We start from the raw sequence: 18,167 nt of genomic DNA, 5'->3' as shown, positions 1-18,167 counted from the left end.
GAACATCAGAACCATTTCAGAACATGCAGATCCATTTCAGAACATCACAACCAGTTTCACAACATGCAGATCAATTTCAGAACCAGTTTCTTCAGTAGCATACCAGTTTCAACATCAGAACCAGTTTCAGAACCAGTGTTCAACACAGCATGACTTATTTGTTATGTTCAATACAGCATGTTCAATACCAGTTTCCTGAATCTGAACATGAACATCAAGCAACCAACATGGACACCAATTTAAATGAGCATGAACATGAACATGAACATCAACCAACCAACCAACACATAAATTAAAAAAAAAAACATTAGCAATAACAGAATCAGTACAACTTTAACAATAACCAACATCAACCAACATCAACCAAGCTAAATGAACATTAACAATAACCAGTTCACTTGGGTTTAACATATAAATTAAAATCAACTGTAAATGAACATCAACCAGTACAACTTTAACATCTAAATTAATACATTGGTCCTTAAAAATTGACACATTGGTACTTTAACATCACTTTCCAGCAGCAGTTTGCTTCACAATTTCAGAGGCCATGACTTCACGTTGCAACCCAATTTCAGCATTAGTTTGGTTCTGTTGATGGTTGTCCATAGCCTAAAAAAAAAGACAGAATTTTTAAGCAACTATAAATACATGATATCACAGAATTTTTAGCAACTATAAACTAAAAATACATCAAGGACGAACCTCACTACACATTGGAGTAGTTGATTCTTGAGAATATCGAAACCTAATGTCATATCCACATGAACCTTGTAGTAGTGACTGGAATGTTGGTCGAGCAGAATGCCGTTGAGCCATTGAAGTTGGCAAATAATTTGGCACCACATACATCTCCCACAAATTGTTCGCCTACAACAATGTCATATATGCTTTCAGTTATGGTTTGAGTCACATATTATATCCACACAAAAAATACAATGTTAAAGTAAGACTTATATGATATGTGGGATACATCAATGGTGGAGGAATGTAATTACCACCCATGGGCAAAGATCGAGGAAGAGGATGAAAGGGAGGAAGAGGTTGAAGCGGAGGAACATGTTCACGAACATATATATCTCCTCCAACAGATAATGGAAAAGGTGCAACCGTTGAACTTGCAATAGATTGTGACGAAGCCAAGCTGTTAGCACGGGATTTTTTTTTGGAGTTCGCTACCAACGCTGCTTCGAATCCACCTTTGACCCTCCTTTTGCCCTTACTAGTTGCCACATTTTTCTTCAATCTTTTTGGTTGCACAACATGATTCACATCTTCGCATTCCACTTCAAAGCTTTGGGTGTCATCATCATTACGTACTTCATTTCCAACACCAAATGAGCACTTAACTTGCCTTCAACATTTGCACCTAATGTAGCAAGGTGTGCAATACAAAAATCATAAGTTTCTTCAGTTTCAGCAGCTCTACTTGCTACTGCTCTAAATGCGGTCATCAATGTCTTATACTGCGAGGCTTGTTGGAATTTCACATCTACTTCAATGTCATTTTCCTTAATGTGCTGCATAGTTTCGGCTCTTGCTTGTTTGGTCCACCTCTTTAGAATGTATTGTGGAGGAACCTCTTTTATCTTCAATATGTCTCTAAAGACCTTCAATGAGTGACAACACAAGATTCCTTCCCTTTCAAACTTTGTACAATTACAATCCAAAGAGCCATCTCTCTCCATCTTCACTTTCCTTGCATGTTTGTTACCAACATCAACAACTGTGTAAATGGTACTAGCCTCGCCATATTTAATTGCTTCTATGTCCGATTCAATGGATTGAAAGTACTCGTTTTGAAATTCCTCAAAGATCTTTTTTGTGTAAACGTTACCCATTTGAATTAACATTCTTATTGTTGCTTTGACCTTTGGCAACCTTTGGCACAAAGCATAGCCTGCTTCTAACTTCTTGTATCGCTTCTCATAAAGTACCCTTTCGAAATGCATGAAGAATTCATTTAAGTTGAAATCAGAACGAATGTAATCCTTCAAAAAAGCATTAAAAGATTCACTAAGTTGTGTGGTACTCATTCCCGCAGCCCATGTTGATCTAACATAAGGCCATCCCCATATTTCTTTCACTGTTAAAGTCAATTTCAACCAATGATTTTCACGCGCATCATATTTATCAAGCATTTCCGCCCACTCTAACTTCCATTGATTTGCATCTTCAATGTGAAAGAAGAATTTATTTAGTACACCCTTCACCCCCTTATCTTGGAACAAACAGTTAACATGTTTTAATGCATTTTGCATCAAATGCCAAGTACATAATCGATGACTTGTGTCAGGCATAACGATGGGTATGGCTTTAGCCATTGCAGCATCTTGATCGGTGAACAAAGTTTTTGGTGCCTTCCTTGACATAGCCACTAGAAAGTTTTCAAACAACCATACAAACGATTCGGCGATCTCATCATACAACAATGTTGCACCAAATATAACTATTTCCCTATGATGGTTGAATCCCAGAAAAGATGCGAAGGGTCTATGTTCTTTATTTAACTTGTAAGTCGTATCAAATGTGACAACATCAACAAATTGGGCATAATCCATGATCATTTGTGCATCGGCCCAAAACATATTGGTTATTTGCTCCTCATTATCTAATTGAACGGCATAGAAGAATGAAGGATTCTGCAAAGATTTTTCTTTAAAGTATTGCAACACATTGCCTACTTCTCCATTTGCTAAACTTTGTTGTCTTTTGGTTCTCAAATAATTTTTAGAATCTAATTTCGTAAAACCAAGACATTGCCTTCCACCAGCTTCCCTACCCATGAGTTCAAAAGACTGGCCTAAACGAAGACCAGATTGTGCCGCTAAATCTAACTGAATTGCTTTGGTCGTGGATATCTTTCTTTGTGACGGCAACATGTGGGCATACTCGGGTAATACAAGATCATGGTTGTGTTTTTCTTTGAAATCAGTCACAACATATTTTTCAGTACCCTCATGTAATTTAATATAAAGTCGAGCCTCACACCTAGTCCTAGTTTCAGCTCTAGAGTTTTTTGACAATGGGTCTCGCTTGTCAACCTTTCGAAATCCCTTCATGTTGCAAACCAAAAGTCTATGAATAAGTTGATTAGTGAACTTGTCCTTCCTACAATAATCTCTTATTATGCTAAACCCCATTCTTCCTCCATATGTATTATAAAAATCATACGCACATTGTTCAGAATCAAATATCATTCCTTGTTTTGGCTTCCAATCACAGTCATTCTCAAGTTCCATATCGATATCAAAATGCAACTGAAAACCCATATAAATAAAATCTTAAGTTAATGATAGTTGAGCTTCTTAATAAGATTGCAGGGTTGCTTAGGTTGTAGTGCCAAGAAAATGAATTGAAATTGGTTTATAGATAAAATTTATCTGGTTTATAGATAGGACCATATGTCATATAAGGAAAATTACTGGAATTAAGGAAATTGAATTATTAAAAACCAGATTAAATTAATATAGATAGATATTGCTTCATTTAATTATTCATGAGATTCAATATAACACATCTAGACATCTGTTAATAATTACATGACCCATGAGACTGCCATGTCTACAAAAACCAGGAGACATACTGTGATAAGGCCCATAACATTACCCTATTATGGCAAAACTGAGATAATTTACGAGCATTTTAACAAAACATCACAATAACAATCAGATGAGCAACAAAAGAGGTAAAAACACACCAACTATTTATGGATTCTAATGTAAAGATCAAAATTGAATTCTATTGTTTGTTTTGCTGGGTTATGATTCGAAGTCATAGCTTAGTGCTATATTGGTTTACTATTTCTAATAAAAGGTAAAACAAAGAGAATTTATTGATTGAATAATAAAACAAAAGAGGTAAAACATACCAACTGAGAATTTATTTATTTATTGAATTTATCCAATTTACAGTGTATTAATCAAATAGCAGAACCTTAGAGAAAAGTTAAAGAAATCATAAAGAGGTAAAACACACCAATTAATGAAAACTCGTATTCGATTTCTGACCTTAGTGTCGACTGTAATTTGTAAAGAGCATCAGTCGAAAGCTTTGGCGGCAGAAGATGTCTTAGGTTCTAAGGAGTTCGCCGTCGGTGAGGATGGGTTCGCCGATGAGGATGAGGACGGGTTCGACTGAGGAGAGTGCTGTGTGAGAGTGAGAGTGCTGTGTGAGAGTGAAAATGAATTCCTCCTAAGCTGTGCCGTTGTTTTACTTGGGCGGAAAGTCGAAAACATTTTACTTTTAATTTTTTTTTTTTTTAATCTCAACCGTTAGATGACCAACACATGAGCCGTTGCAAGCAGGATGACCTCGTCAATGAGAGGATCCGGACTCTTATAAACCACTGAAAACACATATTTTCAGTTTAATTTTTTTTGGTTAAATTTACAAACTAAGTAAAATTATTATAAATCAAAAACCAAAAAGGCCACGTCTCTGCAAACCCTATCTTACGTTTGAAGAAGAAAACGCTTAACAAATCCATCAACATTCACAACATCGCACATGGTGTACCACCGCCGGTGATCTCCGACAATCTCCAGTGAGTTTTAGCAAATTCAGAATTTTTGATTCAATTTCTTTTGAACTTGAAAGTTTCTGAAACCTGAATAAAATCTGAGTAATTTATTTATTTATTGGATTATACAGCGATTTGGGGACTGAGTTTGGTTACGGTGTCAATAAGGGTTTGTGAATTTTTCGTTAGATGATGACGAGAAAAACTAGCAGCAGCTGTGCTGTCTGCGAGACCTCAAATCTTGCTTCCATTTGCGCCCTTTGTGTAAATTACAGGTGATTTCTCCAAATTCAATATCAAAATTCTATAATCTTGTTGAGCTCAGTTGCAAAACAGCATAAAATTTTCTTAATTGGGTACTATTCCCAACATAGTCATAGCATTTGTGCAATGGGCCGGCGAATTATGAGGTATTTTGTATGCTGTTTGTTATATACAGATTAAATGAGTATAGCACTACTTTGAAGTCATTGAGGAGCCGACGGGATTTACTTTATTTGAGATTGAGTGAAGTGCTTGTGGCAAAGGTCTGATTCTGTCCCTTTTGAACTTGTTAGATTATTTCCTCTTGTTATGTTTGTTTCAATATCAGTGGGTTATCTTGTTCCGTCGTGTGCAATAACCATTGGGATATGAACTTATCCAGTGATAACTTATATTTGAGGCTTTTGGTCATTGAAATGTCAGTTTTAGTGAATCTGTTTAATTCGGTTTTCTGTCTCATGTATTTTTCTTTGTGAGGAAGTATGATCATTGTCTTTGAAACATAAGGTATGTATAAGATGTACAACTGTGGATATCATGAAAAAGTAAATCCAATAATTGATTCCATGGAAGACTTACAAAAACCTTTGAAGGATATGGGAGTTCTCTCATTTAGGGGTTCGTTTGGGAAGTGGTTTTTTTAGTGATTTTCAGCTTTTTGGCTAAAATATGAGGTGGAAAAAACTGAAATGTTTGGGAATGGCTTTTTGGCTTCGCATGGAAAAACGTGCAAAAAGTAGAGAGAATGGGATTGAATCTTTGTCTTTTTTGTATATTTTTTTTGGTTTTTTGGCTAAAATTCTCACATACGAAGCGAACCCTTAGTCCACAATCTAAATAGCTGCAGCTTCAAATACTTGAAATAGGGGCTCACTGAATTAAGATGGTTGACTACTTGGCTCATTTTAGGAGACTAGAGAAAGGTGTTGTAAGTCAAAGTGTTTGCTTAAAATGGATTTATCAATATATCTAAATTGAGATTGATACTTGCCTACTCAACAAAGCGTTATTTAAGGTTAGCTAAATGTATCCTATTTTGCCATTATGCTCAATCAAGGGCCATAATTTTAGTTGAACCATGTGTTAACGTGTATTTCCTTACTATCTCTGCCTACATTGGTCTTCGTTGTCCTCTAGAGAGTTACCCACAATGTGGACAATGAGGGTACAAACAAATGGGTTATTGTAAATGCTACTTGATCATCTCATATGCTTTAAAAGCCCAAATGGAAAAATCTAACCCTTATGTGTAGCTCCTTCTATTTGATCATCTCGTATTCAATGGCTTCCTTTTAGATATGGTGTCTTTGATTTTTATTCTAGTTTGATTTTGTTCATTCCATTGTTGCTGCTTTTTCCATTGGCATTATAATAAAATGGCATGCACAATTAATCTAAATTCTTTCGCATTCTGGTCCAGTGCATCCCTGGTTAACATGCTTACTTCTCAAGTTTGATTTCTTAACCTTCATCAGGGTAAGGCAGAGGATCAGCTTAGTTGGAGAGTGCTTCAAAATGAGAAACTTGCAGGATTGAGGGAGAAGCTCCAATCTAGCAGAGAACAATATTCACAAGGTTGGTTGCCTTGCACTGTTGCTTGCAATTTAGGTTGAGCAGTGCCCAGATTTTACGTTCTGAGCTTGTTAGACTAATTGATGTTTTTTTAGGGAAGGGTAAGGTGGAGAAGATGTCGTATGATCTAAAAGTCAAATATGAGTTGCTTGAATCAGCCAGGACTACGGTAACAGATTTTTCATTCGATTTATGTAATTATATGGTTAATTAAAATATAAGTACTATTCTCTATCTCATGATGTGAATTTTCTTTGCTATTAAAAACATAGTGTAAAATTTCTATGATATTTGCAATGTATTCATAATTCCATTGGCATATCCATATTTTCAAGACGTCGATATCATCCACAATATTTTATGATACTTTATTAATTTCTCCAATTTATGTGAATCAATATCGATATTGTGGGATATCTGTCAATATATCCATATTGTTAAGGTTGTGGTATATTATTTTTGTTGTTATTCTATTCCTTGATCATTAGTGATGTTAGTTGTCTTGAACTTCGTGTTACAGTTGGAAAGAAATCGTGTCGAACAACTGGAAAAGTTCTACCCTAATCTCATCTATACGCAGAGCTTGGGGCACGTGAGTATCGTTTTTCATTGTCAGATTTTATGTTTTGGTTACTTCTCTTATCTGTGATATTTATCATATGAGTTGTGCTCCACTGGAGGCTGACCCTGACCAAAACATTATATTCTTCAACTGGTCAAAAGATATTGTGTAGGGATGTATTTGTAATTTGTTGTTGTCTTTAATGTTTTATTGTATTTGATGCTTAGGATATTTATGAACTGCAGATGGCAATTACCTCCGAACGTCTTCACAAACAGTCAGTTATTATCAAACAGATATGCAAGTTGTTCCCACAACGTCGGGTAAGCCCTTTAAGGAGTGGTTACTCTACAAGTATAATATGTTATCACTTCATTGTTTCTGTAGCTTGTCATGTTTTAATAAGATTGACAAATTTTCTAGTGCTGCTGTTGTTAATCAAGTGTATCTAATTGAATATGAATCTGAATGCCTTTTGGAACTTGATGTTGGTCATCCATTGGTTTTAGTTTTCAAATACTCCACTTTGTTTTTAAGAGGTGAAGTGAACTATCTATATGATGTTCTGCATTCTCTCTCTATTTTTTTCCTTGCCATCAAGGAATTTGGGCCTCAAAGGGCATACAATTGTCTCCTAGAACACATGTAGTCCCCTGTTCCATTTGCACCAACTAATTGCCTGGATAACTCCCCTGAGGTATTCACCCAAAAAAAAAAACTCCCCTGAGGTAGCCCTGAAGGGATGAGTTGAACTAACTCCTGCTGCCTGAGATGGGATCCAGGCTATCTTGTCTACCTTTGGGATTAATGTTTAGTTTTCAGGGGACCTTGTTCTAAGTTTATAACTATTTGGGGTTAGTAGCCCAAATTTGTTCTGCGACTCCTAGACTCCAATCTGTAAAGAGCTGTATGATCAACTCATGCATTGTTTTTCAGTAACTTTTGTATTCTATGCATATCTTTTCCATCTTTCATTTTGTTGGCCCCTTTGATGGTGTTATATAGGAACTACAAAGTAATTCACCTTAGTAACAATACAGTTCAAAATTCAACACATTAAAGAAAAGCTTGCGGAAGATGGTTGCGTTGTTATTCCAAAGAGGTAGCTATATCATATTCATATGGTTATTAACTTATTACTAAAATTATATGAGATGAATATACAATACCATTATCCTGACTTCAGATCATTGTACAAAAATATTTTAACGCCCCGAAATAATTCGACATGAACTACCCACATAACTATTACATCAACTCACTTCCAAAATAGGATATCAACCAGAACCCTTTACATAAGATCAAATGTTTTACAAAAATAATCTCACATGCGGTTATACATTCATTGATAAACTAGTACATGAATCTATAGCATGTAACATCATCAGATCAAAATGAATAAGGCCCTCAAGGGCTTACAAATTCCAAGGCAATAGTCCGGTTACACAAAATGGTCTCTCGGATCCATACACATTAGCCATTGGCTTTACAAAAATTTTACACAAAAATATAAGAGCAAAATACTCTTCACAATCACGTCCACGCCATCAACTTAGCGGATCACCACATCTTTACCTCCATCAAATCCCATAGGGGTGAGCATAAAGCCAAGTAGAGAATTGTCACAAAGTATATACAATTATGCATTTCCCTTAACATAAAATAAATAAATGCAATGCCATGCCCAAGCTAATCAATGAGGAAAAAATATTCATTTCAATGCTCTATTTCAAAATCACCATGTTCTCAATAATATCTTGTAATCTCAACAATTTCAAACTTCTATTAATTCAATAGCGGCGGTAAATACGACACTGGTAATCCCTAGGCTGGTGTCTGCAAGTAAACTCTACAAGTACTACCAAACTGTCATTTTTACCAGTATTAACCGAAAGGTTCGACACCTATCCACGCGGTTTTCTGGTCTTTCACCATGAACACTCAGGCCAACTTAACAAATTCATCTACATCCCTTAACCGGACTTACCACCGTATTTACCCCTTACACAATTTCATAGTTCACATTACAATAATACCTTTCTTCATGATGTAAGTCTCTTTGATTTAAGTTCACAACGCACAATGATCAATGAAGCAACATGCAATGCAAAGATATTTTTCATACCTCATAACATTTCTCCATTTTAAATATCTCTACAACAATGTCAACTTTCACATTCTCATATTCTCCTTTCAATATTCATCCACAAAATTAACATGTATCATCAACATCTTGCCACAATTCTCATTTCATATGCCATAACAAGTTAGTCTCTCCATGGCTACAAGTGACATATTTCAAACACAAATCCCCAATATTTACAATTTTCCCACCATTTATGATATCCAACAATTTATCACACACAAACTTGCATTATTTAAGTATTAGCAATAACATTTAAATAACACTTTCTTCTCATACATCAAGTAAATTTGCCATCTTGGTAAACATTGATAAAAACCCTCTCATTCATCATTTTAACACAAGAAAATAAGAAATTTCAAGACATTTTCCATTTTACCAAAAATCCCCCATTTTTAGGGTTTTCATCAATGACAAACTTTCATCATTTTCTAATAGAAACTCCATCACACCATTTTCCATGAGTTTAATAGAGGAAAACCCACAAAATAATAATAAAAGGTTGAAATACAAACTCACATTCAAGACCCTCTTCATTTTGAAATCAAAATCAAAGAAATCAATACAAAACTTCAAAACCCTTTTTAAATCAACATTAATCTAGTAAAACTTGTATATATGACTCAAGAAAACCCTACCTCAAATGTTTGAGAAGGAACAAGATGAAACCCTAGAGTTAGAAGATGAGAGAGAGCCTTGGATTTGCCTCCACCAAATGAAACCCTAGCTTTGGATCTTCAAGATCTTGAGAGAGAAGATGAAGATCTTGACTCAAGATTAGCAAAATCAAAGTGTTTTGGATGTTCGAGGTGTTTTTCTAGAGAGAAGGGGGAGAAATATTGGGTTTAGAGTAAGAGTGAGATGTGTATAATGGGTGGTATATTCGGACCAAAACGTTATAAGAAAACAGGGCACGAACTGCCCAGTTGGCCGCTCGTGCGGCCTTCCCCACCGCTCAAGCGCCCACCTCCGCCGCTCGTGCGGCCACCTTCCTCCGCTCGAGCGCCTTTAGACAATATGCAATTTCTAGGTAGCAGCCTCCACCGCTCGTGCGGCCCCTCCCAGTGCACGAGCGGGCCAATTCCGCACGTGCGGCCTAGGGCCCCGCACGTGTGGCCCTGGCCCAACAGCCCAAAAATTCAACCTCACCCCCGGGCACCCCGGACTCACCCCGCACACCCTCCAGAACAACTGAAATTCAACACCGAACGAAATAAGAACAAGGAAACCATTCCTGGACGTTTCAATCCAACGAAAATAAAAAGAGAACGAAGCGAAGAAAGAAAGAAGAAAAGGGAAAAAGAAGGCCGGTCATCACAAATATCCTTTAAAAAGAGAAAAAGGAAAAAGAAAATGCAAAGTCCTTTTTTGTCTTGTCTTGTTTCTTGGTTGATTTTGATTCGATCTCATGTTTTATTCTTCTTGAGGTTCTAATTTCTCAACTTTATATTTTTAAGATTAATTGCAGAGAGCATTTGAATTTTTTATCAATTAAAGTTTGGTGGCTTTGTTCATTAATATAGGCAATAACTCGTCGCTAGGATGATTGTTCTATTGGTTTCGAATGAGCTATATTACATCCATGCTGTGGGTAAATATAGACAGAGAGAGAAAAGATGGGTTGCAGAGAATATTTGGAATTTTTTTTTTAAGTTTCTCGGCATTGTGTTTATTAATATGGGCAATAACTTCTTGTTAGGATGATTGATCTATTGGATTTAAATGAGCCATATTACATCCATGCTGTAGGTAAATATAGACGGAGAGAGAAAAGATGGGTGTAGCGGTCAGTATGATCAAATTTGCAATGCACGCTTACCAAGAGGACTTGATCCCCATTCAATTCCATCCGAAGAACTTGCTGCCTCTTTGGGGTAATCTTTCTCAATTAAATTCTTTATATACTTTTTGTTTTGTGTGTGTTGTGTGTTACTGGCCAACTTATGATAATAAAGATCTCACCATGAGATCTGATCCAACATCTGGTCACTCTTTTTTTTCTTCTTCATGTTGGCCTTCTTTGAACTGTATTAAGATGGTTTAGTATAACTCATTTTTGTGATTGGATAGGTAGGATGTAATGAAGAATATTAGTGATCAACTTGTTTACTGCCTAGTAATATTTATGTACTTACTTAGGTGGTGTTTGGGAACCTAGGTTTCAAATTTTTTTCTCATTTTTTCCACTAAAAGACAAACTTTTTACAAAACCAAAAAAAACATATCCAAACAAAATATCACATCCAACCCCATAATCATTTCAGTTTTTCTCTCACAAACATCACATCTAACCACATAAAAACCCAACTATCTTCCCAAACACCAAAAATTTTTTATCCAATAAAAACCTACAACTAAAAAAACCTACATGAAAACTCACTTCCCAAACACCATCTTAGTAACACTGAATCTTGGATGTATTCCCTTCCTTTATTGCTGCTAGGAGCTCTAATAATCTTCTGGTGAGCCTTGTGACTATTTATGTGTGAGTCTTGTGACTATTTATGTATCACCTTATTTTGAAGCTTCTTTGTTTTCATTTTAGAAACAGGATTTATTTTTTTTGGCACTTCAGCCAACTAGATATCTATTAATGTGATAATGAACTCCTAAGAAGAGTTCCATTGCTGATATTCCATTGTGTGTTGCATGTAACATCTTGTTATGATGTATCAGAGATTTATATACGTTGCATTTGATACTATCTTTATATCCCGTACCAAATTATCTTTTTTAGTTAGTTTATGTTCAACTTGAATGTTCTTGTGTTTTAAACTGACTAATGGTTATCAATGGCTTTAACACAGATACATGGTGCAACTTTTAAATCTTGTTGTTCACAATGTTGCTGCACCCGCACTTCATAACTCGGGTTTTGCGGTAAGCTTTGATGCACCTCCATGTGTATGTGTCCAAAGAAAAAAAAATTCTTTGCATCTTGTCTTAAATTTCTTTTCCTATCTTAAGTTTTTTCCAAAAATTCCAGTTTCATTTGTGCAGTGAAAAATATCGTGGAGAGAGTACACTCCATTGGTACCTTTTTATACTATGATATTATTATAAGATATGCCTGCTATGATACCTTGATTCTAATTTTACCTTCCATAATGACAATCTTGGATGTGATGTGCATGTAAATTTTTGCCCATTCTTTGGCAATGGTGTAATATATAGTTTAGGTAGACGTGGTTACATGCCCCATAGTGGAGCCATTTTTTGTAGTTTTGTATACACGATATAATATGGGACCTAATATTAAAATTTAATGAGTATTTATCAAAATATATATATATATATATTAAAATTTAACGAGTGTCATAATATCGAAGACTCTAAAGTTGAGATCTTAGTTGTATAACATCAAAATAATTATTACATGATTTGGGTAGTGTTGGCAATTCTGTATCCCAAAACTTGAGTCTTTTGTATTGCCCTTGCGGATCTGTTGTAATGGGTTAGTAGGCTAGGTTAAATGTACAACCGTGTTAGGCTTGAAGACTAACACAATAATTGCAGACATGCTTCAATACACTACAAGGTATATTTACATGAGCATGTTGCATTACTTTAGGACACTTAGTTTTTAAATTGCATCAAAATTGGTTTCCTTACCTTATTTGAGTCTTAGTATTATCAGAAATTGTTTTCTTCTTTTAAAGTATGATCTTCTTCCTTCTAAGTTGGGCTTGATTCTAGCTCAAGTATGGGTGCCTTTATTTTTTGAAAAAATTCTAGGAGGCCCCACTTGAGTGGGATTTGCATGTGTCTGACTGCCAGGCATATTCTAGTCCAGAATGGTGTGCTTGAAGATCGCCCAAAGGGTGCTTCACTAGGAAATTTCATTGCTTTTTTGTTGTTTGCCAAATTTACCCTTGATTATGAGATATAATTTTCATAAACAAATTAAATCTTCTATATCTCATCTTGAAATTGTGTTGTCTCATGACAAACTGGGATTTAAAGCTGTAAAAATAAACAAGACACCAACAATTGGTGCTTTGCCTTCAAGTGCTAATCTTCATCTAATTACCTGTATTGTATTCATTACATAATTTTGCTTCAGGGTTCATGCTCCCGAATATGGCAACGAGATTCTTATTGGGATGCCTGTCCGTCTTCCAGAAGGTAATACTGATAGGAAATAATGGTTACTTAGATTTATCAACTGTTGGATTGATCTATAATTAATGTCATGCAGCAATGAATATCCACTATTTATACGGCGCCAAAATAGCTGCTCCACTGGTGGAGAGACTTCATGGTCTGATAGAAGCTCAAGTAATTTTGGTGTTGCTTCAATGGAATCTGAGAGGAAGACCCGTTTGGATTCTTCTGGCGGTAGCTTCAATTTTTCTTCAGCTTCACCACATTCTGTTGAAATGCACCAGGACCTGCAGAAAGGGATTTCACTTCTCAAAAAAAGTGTGGCATGCCTAACAGCCTACTGTTATAACTCATTATACTTAGATGTTCCTACCGAGGCATCTACTTTTGAATCCTTTGCAAAGTTGTTGGCCACACTTTCTTCTTCCAAGGAAGTTCGATCTGTTTTTTCCTTGAAAATGGAGTCTTCAAGGTATTTACCCCATTTTCTCTTGTATGGTACTTGATATGCACACCATCTTTTCGGTTCACTATTCACACATCATCAAAGAAAGACAAGTTTCACAAAACCTGGATGGATATTGTTTTTAGAAGCAAATGTTTATAGAGATTCAAAGTAAAACTTGCCAACTGTATAATTCAATCTGGCTGTAATTTCTCTGTAGGTGGGCTCATGATTGAGCCATATGCCCTGCTGCAATTGGAAGAGGAATATACACTGGAAGAGTATAAAGAATGTAAAAGAATTTAGCTGCAGTTCCCTAGGAAAGTTACTGTGTGTTAGCTATGGCTGTCAATGTCGTCCTTTGGATAATGCCAAGCTTAAATTTCAATGATTTTGGATTGGCATCAGGATCGATTTGATCCTTCACAATGAAAGAAATTTTGACTTAGGCTTGCAGCTTGATGTCAACCATCTTAGGATATGCTAAAATTCCTAGAAGCCCAAGGGACTTAGCCGACAAAAAAATCTTTGGGTATAATGCCTGCTTTGATCTGGCCATATTGCCGTAGTGGAACTCCATTAATTTCTCTGGCATTGGCCACCTAAGGGATCTTTACATGGGTTAATTCAAAAAACAAGGGCTACAGAGAGATTTGGAGAAATAGGCTAAGGAATATTGTTTATAATAAAGCTATTTGATGATTTTCAGATACTCAAAGGCCGCAAGATAGTTACAGATCCTTCTTTCTGGATTTCTCATGCTAATGAATTCAATTTCATTTTATTTCTAGATAACATTGAGTACGGATCTCCATTTTGCCTTTTCTATGCTCAAATTAAGCCTATTTGGTTACTCTGGTTTTGGCCTTGAAAACCTCATTGACACGTATCATGTGGAGGATCCTAAAAGACCCTTGGTCCAAAATAAATCTTTCTTTTGTTCCAGACTTAACTGTCTCTGAACATTTCAGCCTTTGGAAGGGCAAATAATGGCATATTAAAGTTATACTACCGAAAAGAAAAAAAAAAAACAGTTAACGAACTAGACAAATAGCTATGTTTATTATAATTAGGTGCTGCAAATATCAAATAAAAAGAAAAGCCTAAGTAATTTTCAGGTTTTCTTATACTACATCTATTACTTCCACCTACTAGTCTTTGAAGAATGTCAAAAGGAGGTCAATATCTTCCCATCTTTTGTTCCTTGCAATGGAACCACTGAATATTGGTATGAAATTGATCTTTTGAGTATTCCAAACTTACTTCAAATGTCATGCATGACTATTTTTAATTTGCATTCACAACATTTTGTTCACGTGGTGCTTTGTCCTAGTCCTTCTATGTTTGACATTTGTTGATTTTGTTTTGCAGGTCATCAAAACAAGTTCAACAGTTGAACAAATCAGCATGGAATGTGAATTCAGTCATTTCATCGAGTACTTTACTGGAGAGCGCACATACACTACCCATAACAGTATAGATTTCAGGCTTGACTTTGCATCTGAAAAACTATTGAATTTTGTTACTAATGGATCTTTCTTCATTTGTACATTGGAGTGCCGTCATTTTGTGCTATTAACTACTTAGACATCCCTTAAACATTGCAATCCCTTCCATGGCCACATTATAACTTATTCAGTAACAAAATAAAACAAAAATGGATTATGACACATAGGTGTCCTAAACCTTTTTCATACCCATGCAGCACAAAACTCTAACCTAGGAGTGTTTTCACTGCATAGCTTAAAAGCTGTGTTACATGGACCCTTCTATTTCCCCCATAATACCCGTGTCCACCGGATATGACACGGACAAGGGTGTGAAATATGTGTTCGACGCTCGTACCCAATTTAGACACTCAGATCCTTTAATTTGTGACAATACATGAAGAAAAAGAAACTGACATTTGTTAGTAAAGCAATATTTTTAGGCTCCCACATGAATTAGATATCGAAATTTCATATTTTTTCTTAATCATATTTTATTTCTAATATATTTCTACATAATTTAAATCATCTCATCCGAGAATATTATATAATATGCAATATATATATATGCATATGACGTCTTTCCGTACCCATATTCAATTTTGGATACGTACTCCAAGATTGTAAGATTTAAATTTATTAAGCTCTGACGCTTGAGTACACACCCGCACCCGACACTCGTACCTGAGTCCATGTAACATAGTTTAAAACTACATTGGTGGCCTTTATAGGTTTTATATGTTGAGAAGGAATTGTCGGGAGAACTGAAATTAACTGTTCCCATTTAATTGAAATGTTGTGCGTGGTTTTGGTTGAAGTAAGTATTTTTATGATTTCTTTTTAGTCAGAAGAATACTGCTTTTCCATTGACATAATATTTCAATGTGTCACATTGATCGATATAAAAAATTTGTCCTTTAGACATATGAGATTGGTTTTATTGAGTATTTCACATGCTTGGTTGTTGACAAGGCTCTTCTTTTTTTCATCATGCAGAGAAACACCTACAAAAATAACCTTCGAAGTTCTGCTGCCAGTTTTCTTTATGCCACTGACTCATCTGATATTGGAAAGAATGAAAACCTTATAGAAGGATGGGATCTTGTGGAGCATCCCACTTTTCCTCCTCCACCATCGCAAACAGAGGATGTTGAGCATTGGACTCGAGCCATGTTTATTGACGCAACGAAGAAATGATCTGGTGCTTCAACTGCCTACTACATTTGTAAGTTACCTTTCATGCTTGTGAAAGCAATAGAATTACAGTTGGGTCAATTTTTTTGGACTTGCATTTGTATCTTCTGAGGCCTACACTCAGGCCTGTGCTTATTTTTTGATATGTATAAGATTATATTAAAAAAGGCATCAAGGCGGTGCACCCTGTATAGAAAAATCTATATCATGTATACTTAAAAAATGCCTATTCAAAGGCCTCTACAAAATCCAAAACCTGTGCTTATGATGCCAAAACATGTTGAGAATTCCTCTATCTTCACTTTCTGTTGTGGGATGTCATCCTTTTCTGATTTCTATATGAAGCTTTGATGGATGGAAGATGGATATTCGTGTATTAGCAAAAGGACCATATTTCCTTGTCTTCACTTCTATCATGTAATAGGGTTGGTTGGATCATGTTTTCTTGATAATTAGGAATTGTACTGGTCATTTCCTGTGAAAAATGTGGTGTCCAAAAATTAGCCCAATTTTTGAAAGAAAATTATTTATTTTGCTTTTGCTACTTATTATTTTTCTAATTATGCATTTTGACAGTAACTCTTCTTAATTATTTTCTCATTTTTTTAAAACATTCCCTCTCCCCCTTTTATATTCTTTGTTTTCATTTTTATTTGTTTGTTAATAATGGTACCTTCAGTGATGTGTACCTCTCACATTGTGTCAATTTTTTTAAATTATACCTGCTGCTGTACTTCAATTTTTTGCCATCCTCTGACTGGGTTGACATTTTCATGTTGAATCCAAATTCTCAACCCAACTGACAAAATTGTGGTTCCAATTTTTTTTTTTGCCCTGGAATCATATTTCTATGTTCTCACGCTGAATATTTCTTAGTTGATTATTAAAACTCACATTGTTATGGTAATTGATTAATTGATTCAGTGAATCAATCTTTCCATGAAACATACATGTGGGAATTTGTTTTCTGGTGGTGTCTGCATGTGTCCTGTGCTGCCAAGAAAAGTGGAGGTGGCAGGGCAAATCTTTTAGGCAATTTACAAGTTTTGAACTCAAATCAATATTGTTTGTTGCCTACTTAGCTGGGAAAATATATATATAGATATATATATATATTTGTTCTTACAATTTATTGTAAGTAATTGCGTGAATAGATGCAATTGAATTTTTTCAACATGTCGTGGGTTTTATACAAGTGTAAACAAGGTCGACTACAACTGATGAGTCACAGTAGTCATAGTCACTATTTTTTTGAAGTTCAGTGTTACTATACAATTTTATTTTTTTTAAGACAAATGATTGTTTTTCTTTTTCTCGTTCATAGGTACAGGGAAGACTGAAGAGGAGTAAGTTATTAACCTTCTGAGATGGCTGACTTATTGTATATGTATATAGGCAATTGATTGTAACCTATTAACACATGTACATAGAGATAATCACTACTAGTGTATATATTCAAGTGCAAGTAAATTTATAATTTTCTTTCAGTTATTTTATTTTATTTGGTTTTTGTGGATTTACTGTGATTCATGATACCCATGAAACTTACTTCCATTAATTTCTCTGGCATGGTTTGGTTTGGTCTTTTTTTTTTTTTTTTGGTGGAATGGTGGTTATGTGTACCCGAAACCCTAAACCTAAAACCTAAAATCTTAAACCCTAAACTCCTAAGCCCTAAATCCTTAATCTTAATCCCTAAATTCTAAACCTTAACTCTAAATCCTAAATCTTAAACCTTAAAATCCTAAACCCAACCCTACACATAACCACTCAAAAAACAAAAAACAAAAAAACCAAATCAACAAAGCCTAACAAATAAATTAATTAATTAAAAAAAAAAAAAAAGGAAGAAAGAAACCAAATCAACAGAGTCT

At 35.2% G+C, this 18,167-nt stretch overlaps 1 protein-coding gene and 1 long non-coding RNA gene across 3 annotated transcripts; one reads left to right on the top strand and one right to left on the bottom strand.

The window, feature by feature from the left end:
• Positions 1 to 292: 292 nt before the first annotated feature.
• LOC114318293 (uncharacterized) lies at positions 293 to 4,185 on the bottom strand. Its single transcript, XR_003648973.2, has 3 exons — positions 4,011 to 4,185; positions 706 to 870; positions 293 to 612 (listed from the first exon to the last, which is right to left on the bottom strand). It is a non-coding gene; the product is annotated as an uncharacterized LOC114318293 (long non-coding RNA).
• LOC114318290 (uncharacterized) lies at positions 4,177 to 17,780 on the top strand. Of its 2 annotated transcripts, none has more exons than XM_028265144.2 (14): positions 4,177 to 4,546; positions 4,654 to 4,797; positions 4,962 to 5,049; positions 6,262 to 6,361; positions 6,454 to 6,527; positions 6,879 to 6,950; positions 7,166 to 7,243; positions 10,813 to 10,937; positions 11,871 to 11,943; positions 13,127 to 13,188; positions 13,262 to 13,639; positions 14,984 to 15,086; positions 16,096 to 16,324; positions 17,618 to 17,780. In XM_028265144.2, the coding sequence occupies exons 2-13, from the start codon at positions 4,712 to 4,714 to the stop codon at positions 16,294 to 16,296; spliced, it is 1,440 nt and encodes a 479-aa protein (XP_028120945.2). In that variant the 5' UTR covers positions 4,177 to 4,546; positions 4,654 to 4,711; the 3' UTR covers positions 16,297 to 16,324; positions 17,618 to 17,780. The 2 variants fall into 2 exon arrangements, 1 of the variants encoding a protein (XP_028120945.2); XR_014364795.1 differs by having other exon boundaries at positions 4,306 to 4,546; positions 14,984 to 15,099.
• Positions 17,781 to 18,167: the final 387 nt, after the last annotated feature.

This window comes from Camellia sinensis, chromosome 3 (assembly GCF_055761805.1).
Source record: "Camellia sinensis isolate YWXY chromosome 3, ASM5576180v1, whole genome shotgun sequence".
Lineage (NCBI taxonomy): Eukaryota > Viridiplantae > Streptophyta > Magnoliopsida > Ericales > Theaceae > Camellia > Camellia sinensis.
Note: the sequence above shows the minus strand (reverse complement) of the source record. Positions and strands in the feature narration are given on the sequence as shown.

Coding starts and splice junctions, on each gene's coding strand:
- LOC114318290 (XM_028265144.2), top strand. CDS start 4,712: ATGATGACGAGAAAAACTAGCAGCAGCTGTGCTGTCTGCGAGACCTCA. Junction 4,798..4,961: donor GCCCTTTGTGTAAATTACAG/GTGATTTCTCCA, acceptor TGTTATATACAG/ATTAAATGAGTATAGCACTA. Junction 10,938..11,870: donor GAACTTGCTGCCTCTTTGGG/GTAATCTTTCTC, acceptor GCTTTAACACAG/ATACATGGTGCAACTTTTAA.